The 8,168-nt window shown below is 41.9% G+C and overlaps 1 protein-coding gene across 1 annotated transcript; it reads right to left on the bottom strand.

Annotated features, from left to right (window-relative positions):
• Positions 1-852: 852 nt before the first annotated feature.
• Positions 853-1,788, bottom strand: LOC102572695 (olfactory receptor 5AR1-like). Its single transcript, XM_006260763.1, has one exon. The coding sequence runs from the start codon at positions 1,786-1,788 to the stop codon at positions 853-855; it is 936 nt and encodes a 311-aa protein (XP_006260825.1).
• Between the last annotated feature and the right edge of the window lie 6,380 nt (positions 1,789-8,168).

The following is an 8,168-nucleotide window of genomic DNA, read 5'->3' on the forward strand; positions in this document are numbered from 1 at the left end:
CCCCAGCAGTCTTCCCTGTCCAAAGCATTTGGGGGGGGGGGGGGGGGGATGGACCTGTTTATCTCACGAATTCTCTTCCAGCCCTAAACTTCTGTGAAAAATCTAAGCAGGAAGCCCATGTTATAAAGGAAAATTAGAACATCAGGTTCCTAAAGTCTCTCACCATGAGTCATACAAAGTAACATTTGTAAATCAAAGTATTTCTAGTTTTGCTACAAATATATTGAGTTGTGTTTCAAATGTTTTGAATTCTGATTGCTCTACAGTGACCCATTTTTACAGCTCTATCCCTTTCATATACCAGTGTGTAACAGTGGGATTAGTGTAATTTCTATAACAGTCTAGGATTTCTGGTGGGGAATAGCCAGTAAATGTTGATTTTGGAAGACCTTAGTCCTTCCAACTTTACATGAACTTCTGAGTATTAACAGGTAAGAGGATTTTTCCCCCAAGGAATTTATGGTAATCTCATAAATTCCCACTCTAGGTTTTTGTATGCCTCTCTCCGAAACAGGTGGTGCTGATCAGTACTGGAACCATGACTCTGCAATTGATGGGGCATTGGTATCCCCAAGTATGCAATTTCTATGTTATAGTATATCTGTGTCAGAGGTTTAGATTTGTGGATCTGAAAGGGATCATATTCTCTTATCACAATGCAGTGATTATAGCTTTGCCAACTGATTCTTAATCCTGGAAATTAAATTTCCAATGTTAATGGCCTTGGCTTTGATGGATTTAGCAGGTCACAGGAAACTGTTAAATCAAGTAGAGCACAGCAATTACATGGATGAATTATTTTATTATAACCACTTGTTTATTTAACAATAATAATCTAAACAGTTGCATTTATTAAGGGAACAACTTCCTGTTCACCATCCTTCTAAAGGCCTCTTTTACTTCTTTGTTCCTCAGGCTGTATATCAAGGGGTTAAGAAGGGGAATCACAAGGATATAAAACACAGAAACAATCTTGTCTTGATCCATTGGGTAGCCATAATTAGGTCTCAAATATATGAAGATCACAGTTCCATAGAATATTGAAACAGCCATCAGGTGGGAGGCACAGGTGGAGAAGGCTTTACTCCTGCCTTTGGCAGAGCGAATTCTCAGGATGGTAATGAAGATGTACATATAAGACAATAGGATGATGAGGATAGAAATCATAACCACCATAGTAGAGAAGATGAAATGTACAAGGTTGGCCATGTGAGTATCAGAGCAAGAGAGCTTGAGGATGGGTGGTATGTCACAAAAGAAATGATTGATGATATTGGAGCTGCAGAAAGACAGACTAAATATATATGGAGTCTGGAACATTGCTTTCAGAAAGCTACACATGTATGTGCTAACTACTAGTAATACACAGAGTCTCTTGGTCATGATGACATTATAAAGCAGTGGGTTGCAGATGGCTATGAAGCGATCATAGGCCATTGCAGCTAAGAGGCAACATTCATTGGTTAGAAAGGTGCAGACAAAGAAAAACTGTGTTGCACACTCAGTGAGGGAAATGTGTGTGGTTTCCATTATAAATGTCATCAGCAACCTAGGAGCAACAACAGAGGAATTACCGGCATCTACAAGAGACAAATTACTGAGGAAAAAGTACATAGGTGTATGCAGTCGATAGTCACTTCTAATAAGGAGGATTATCCCAAGATTTCCCACCAATGTAACAACATAGATCCCTAGAAACAGCATGAAAAGGTGGACCCAAAGTTCTGGATGGTCCATGAATCCCAGGAAAATAAAGTCTGTAGCCATGCTATAGTTTCCTTCCACCATTTATTCAAGATGTGGCTTTCCTCTTCCATGAAAAAGATATACGAATAGAGAGGAAATAAGGATATACCAGGATGGGATCCCTTGCAGTAACCCTGACTGCTCCTGTGAAATATTGAAGACACTTGAGACAGTGAGAATGAATCAAGGTAGAGTCTTAAAGCACCTATTTGTACTATATACTTACTGCAAATAGTGTTTTTGCACCTTTGTATATATAGCATACTGTGTGTTTATGGTCATTCATTCTTTTAGTTAATATTTTTTTCTCCTGAAATAGAGATATCAAGGACAATGAACGCTTAGTTTGAAAAAAGAAGCAATTCACTTCCAATAAACAAATGTAGGGAGAAAAAATGGTATAGAAGTGATTCATTCTAGTTTTTTGGGGGTTTTTTTGTTCCTGCTCCACTGACATCACCCGCCACGATTTCTGAAAATGCAGGACAACTGTTATACTACTGAGCATCTGTATATCAATTTACACACCTAATATGTGTTGCAAAACCCTACATTAGATGTCACTTTGGGGTGGTTTTTGGAAATAAAATGTATTTTCAGTAGCCTGTTATGAACCCTTCCACAAGGCAAGAATTCTCTTAGATGACAGTGAAAATTATTACAAAGAAGTATTTTCCCCCTTTTCCCGTGCAGAATAACAGCACCTCAAACAAGAAAGTGCTATGCTGTAAGGTAATCTAGACTGCAATCCCCTGATTTTTCACTGCATTTGTACAGTGTTATGCATCTGTCTGGGGTCTTGTGAACCCAGCATTCATTACTGCCTGTGGCAGGAGGTCAGGCTAGATGATCTGTTCAGGTCCCTCCTGACCCTAGCTACTATGAAACTATGAAATACTAGTAGGTTCTTGTGGGAGAATGAATGTAGACAAGCTTTAGGCACCCCCTAAGTAATGATGGATTAGCTACACAAGGCACAGGGGGTGTTTACAAACAAAACCACAGCCTTGCTAGAATCCTGGCCCTAGTCCTTGTATGCCTCTAGGCTAACTCCAGTTTTGCTTGCAGCTTGTCACAGCTACAAGCACCTTCCTTAGGAGGTCATCTGCTTCCAAAGCTAATCATGAAGGTTACCTACTGACTGTGTAAAATAAAATGCATAGAGTCCTGCTAGCTGGGAGTGGAACCCAAGACTTCTCCTTTCTATCTAAGGACCCAAAACACCAAGATATGGAATGAAACTACCTCTTGTTTGTTCTTTGTCTGTTTATGCATTTTATCTTACACAGTTACTGATTAAAATAAACGACTGGTATTGGGATCTGGGATGTGGGAGTAGGGGACAAAAGCTGGTAAATTCTCATTTGTGATGGAACTAATTTGGCCTTTAGATGAGTAAACATGTATCCCCATGTAATTTGCATCGGGATTCCAAACTGGTAAAAATTACACAGTGATCAATACTGGACAGACTTGGAGCTATCTCACGGTAGCTACATGCAGTAGCAAGCCTAATTATTTTGCTGTGCCACTAGGCACCAGGGGAGCAGTGAATAGCTTGTCTGCCTTTAGTAAATGACCATTCTGGGAAGGTTGTAGAAAGATGAAACTTAACTGATATAATTTATATAGGTGAAGTTTTGTTTCTGATATTTCTAGGCTAATTGGATTTTATGAAATTGCCCTGATTTAGCTGCACGTATCATTCATATGCTATGTTTACACTAGAATAACACCAATTAAACTCGAGTAAACATATATTCAATCCAGTTCTTGGGACTGAGGTAAATATTCTATGCTCAATTTCAGGACAAGCACAACACTTAAAGTGCCTTTGTCAGCTTCCTATACATTTAATTTGTGCTTTCTCCTCCTGTTTATGTGATCTCTGGCTAACTGACAATATTTATAGAAAGAATATAAAATAGTGCAAAAGAAAATTTCTATTATTTCTGATTTAGCCTTCACTTATGCTACAGATATGGAAAAGATTTTTAGCACTTTAGATGTCATTCCGATTCTTCAATGAGCACGAGATCCATTGAATTAAAAAAAAAATACAATCCCTAGGTTTCAAGAAAAAAGCAAAATATCTTTAAACCAAATAATTTAAACACAAAACAAAAAATTAGAAAACGAAACACCATGTTATACATTTACATTTTCCTCAAACTATTTTATTCTTATCTATGTTTTCTGCAAAAATCAAGCTCTCATACAGGAAATGAAACACACAAAAAAAAATATATAAATAAAAGGAAGGGGGAAAAAAAACAGACCGATAAACATCAGGCTTAAATACTTAAAAATTCAAACACAGGGAACTGAACTTACAATAAGCAGATGAGAAGCAGGTTTATGCTAAATCGTTTATGTCCACACTGATTAAACTTACTCATGTAGGGTAATGTATTTTATTCATTTGTGTTGATATGCTGCAGTGTGCTTATATTTTGTTCATTAACCACGTAGGATAGAATCCCTGAAGGCTTGGAATGAAAGATGAACCACTGAGGGAATAATTGAACCAAAAGTTATACCCTGTACTTTTGGGGGGATCACCATACAGACTTACTGTATGCAAAATATGGGCATCACCTCAAATTTCCTGTTTTCCTCTTATCTTTCATTCTGAAGAGGCTACCTTAGTTGTCCCAGTCCTGGAAAAAGGAATAGATGCTTAGTCCTAGCAAGGAGTAAATTGTGATGCATCTTTGATAATATATGATGTCTAATGATTACATGACAAACTGATAATTGTTCTCCCACTGGCAACCTGCAATCCCGCAAGCAGAATCCTACTTTGCTGTGTAGGTGCATAAGTGGGTGGGTGCTTTTCTTCTGCAGCAAAATGTTTATATTGCAAAGGTACAGCATTCAGAACATGCTCAAGCATCAGACACAGGACAAGCATAGCTATGCATATAGGAATAGAATCTAAACTTTATGTAAGTGCTGAAAATTGCACCCTTGGATCCAGAGAAATGTCAGGTGTGGATCCCTAAAATAGGCTCTGCCCCTAGATTTCCATCCTTGCTTCAGTGAATGTCCCATTCTTTATAACAAAAGGGGACATGGAACAGAAGCCAAGGAAGCCATCTTCCACAGCCTCATACAACCAGCTGACATCAGGGTGTAAACAGATCCTCTATTCCCTGAAAATTTTAATGAAAGCTGAAAGACTGTTTTAAAGACCTGCTTTACTCAAAATAAGTGATAGGTTTTATTCAGGAACAAGGGGTGGTACTTTTTAATTAGCGACATAAAGGAAGTTAGAGTTGATGTCTGTAATGGGTCCTTTGATCTCAAATATGGACATGTTAGCTAAAGTGATGTTATCTCCAGCTCCTACTTACCTTTGCAACTACAGAAATTTTTTTTTTTGTCAGTTATCTGGGTTCTTCTCTGCCATTTTCAATTCTATTACGCATTCTTCCCTAACTGTTAATTAGAGGATTTTTGACTTGTACTTTTTTTCAGCCGCTAGTGCTTCTTAGACATGAACCTGCTCATGGTCCATTATCCCCCAAGTTGCTGTCAAACGTCTTAACAGAGCACTGTTATTTTACTGGAAACTTTACATTTAACGAATAAAAGAGCTTTCACCCAACTTCCCTACAATTATTTTAACTTGTTTTAGTTAAGAAGAAAACCCCACCCTAAAAGTAATAGTTGACCTCCACAAAATTGACTTAATATGCCTATTATATTCCTGATAAAAATTTAACGTATTTTGCTTTTTCATACTGTGATGGGATTCACTGGGATGATCCTGCCTTAGGCAGGGGGCTGGACTAGACAACCTCTCAAGTTTCTTTCCAACCCTACTTCTCTATGACACTGGGTGTGTCCACATGAGGTGCTTTACTGTGCAGTAGAAAAATCTACTGCACATTAAAGCACCACTATGTAACCATTAGGCCTGTGCGAATAGGCAGCTATTTGATTTGGCTTCAGATCCAGCCACTTCAGATGCCAGGGGTCCAATCCAGAGCTCCAGATCAGTTTCGTGCTTTGCTTTGTCCAAAGCGGCTTTGAAGCTTCGGAGCCACTTCAGAGATCCAGCCATGGGATATAATGGGGAATCAATGAAATACCTATAATGTTGTTGTTTTTTGTCTGATTTTGATTCAAGTTGCAAGGATGGTAGCCTCTGCTGAGAGCATGAAGTCTGCTGAGTTTCAAGAAGATAGGTTCAGGGGTTTGGGGGGAACTGCACCCCAAATTCCTGAAAGCAAACCTCATGTCACGTGTACGTGTTACACCACAGGGGGTTGAAAACTGGAGGGGTGGAAGCCCCTGGTGAGGCCACAAAGCCTGCCAGCTGTCAAGGAGATAGGTGGAGGGGGAGTCTGGGTTCTGGGGCCCTGCACCTCTCCCTGCTGACAGGCAAAACTCATGACATGGGTGTTTGTGCAACTGACTCTCTCTGTCTCTTGATTATCTGTATTGATTATTTCCTCCCCTTAGTTTGTGGTTTTGTAGGTGTTAATCCTTGCTAATTAACTTGTTATCTAGTAGCTACTAGTAGCTAGGCCAACCCAGGCAGCAGGGGGGCAGGAGAATTGTCTCCTCTCCTGGGCAGCTGCCTTCTTCCCAGCCTCTGCTATGATCAGCTGATCAGAGAGGGAGCTAAGACAATGTCCCCTACCACTGCAGCAGGCAACTCCTGGGCCCCAGCTCAGATAAGATCCAGGGCTAGGATACTGTCCTCAGCTCACACAGCAGAACACTCCTGGGCCTTGGTTCTGCGATTAGAGTGGTGGTTGGGCAGGAGGGCAGGGGTGTTAGGTGGGAGGCAGCTACCCCAAATGCGGGACAGCTTCCCTAACCTGCCGAGCGCAGGTCAGACAGTGCACTGTGCCAGCCCAGGTCTTCTGGCACCTGGGGGAGCCTAGATCTCCCCCCAGCTGCTATATGGTAGAACAGATGGACAGGAGCATCCCTGCCCTGAACTGCTTCCCGTCAGGAGTAAATTTTTTCCTGATGCATGCACATGTAGATATGTTCTCAGGGAAAACTTACTGCACACTATTTGACTGTTCAGTAAGCTTTCTGAACATTAATTGAACATGTAGATGTGCCCTGTGACTCTTTGTATAGAAATTCCCCCAGGCATCTATTTTTTCAAGATGTTTATCAAGGAACTGGAGCCATTTAAAACAAACGAAAGGGTGTTGAGGCAATTGACAGGGGTTATTGCGGGGCCCCTGGCATGGCTTTATGAGCAATCATGATTTTGCCAGGTGCCAGATGACTGGAAGAAATCCAACGTGGTCCCCATCTTCAAAAAAGGGAAGAGGAATGACCCGGGAAACTATAGGCCCATTAGTCTTACTTCAGTCCTGGGGGAAATCTCTGAGAAGATCATCAAGGAGCACATCTGTGATGGGCCAGCAGCAGGGAAGATGCTCAAGGGCAACCAGCATGGTTTCATTAGGGGCAGGTCCTGCCAGACCAACTGATTGCCTTCTATGATCAGGTCACAAAAGCACTGGACGCAGGTGTCGCGATGGATATAGTCTTTCTGGACTTCAGCTAGGCCTTTGACACTGTCTCTTACCCCATTCTCATCAAAAAACTAGGTGACTGTGGCACTGATGCCTACACAGTCAGATGGATCACAAATTGGCTGAAGGATCGTACTCAGAAGGTAGTGGTGGATGGGTCTTTTTTGACCTAGAGGAAAGTGGGCAGTGAAGTCCCCCAGGGCTCGGTCCTTGGGCCCGCACTGTTCAATTTCTTTATTAGTGACTTGGACGATGAGGTAAAAAGCAGCCTGTTTAAATTTGCTGATGATACCAAGATTTGGGGTGAGTTGGGCACACTAGTAGAGAAGGACAGATTACAGCAGGACCTGGACAGTTTACAGGGGTGGGCTAATGAAAATACAGGTTTCAGTACTGACAAGTGCAGGGTGCTGCACTTGGGCAGTAGGAACCAGCAGCACACCTATAAGCTAGGAAACTCCCTTTTCTAGAGCACGGTGCCAGAAAGAGATCTTGGAGTCATTATTGACACCAAGATGAACATGGGCCGACAATGCGAGGTCACGGTCAGTAGGGCTAACTGTACCTTGTCGTGCATCCACAGATGTATCACAAGCAGGGCCAAGGAGGTGATCCTCCCCCTCTATGCGATACTGGTCAGGCCACAGCTGGAGTACTGAGTCCAGTTTTGGGCACTGCACTTCAGGAGGGATGTGGACAGCATTGAGAGGGTCCAGAGGAGGGCCACCCGCATGATCCGGGGACAGCAGGGCAGACCCTATGAAGAGAGGCTAGGGGACCTTAACCTGTTCAGTCTTCTCAAGAGAATGCTGAGGGGGGACCTGGTGGCCATCTATCAATTCACCAGGTGGGACCAGTAGGGTTTGGGAGAGACCCTGTTCCCCCTAGCACCCCCCAGGGTAACAAGGAATA

Source organism: Alligator mississippiensis, chromosome 2, assembly GCF_030867095.1.
Source record: "Alligator mississippiensis isolate rAllMis1 chromosome 2, rAllMis1, whole genome shotgun sequence".
In the NCBI taxonomy this organism is placed as follows: domain Eukaryota; kingdom Metazoa; phylum Chordata; order Crocodylia; family Alligatoridae; genus Alligator; species Alligator mississippiensis.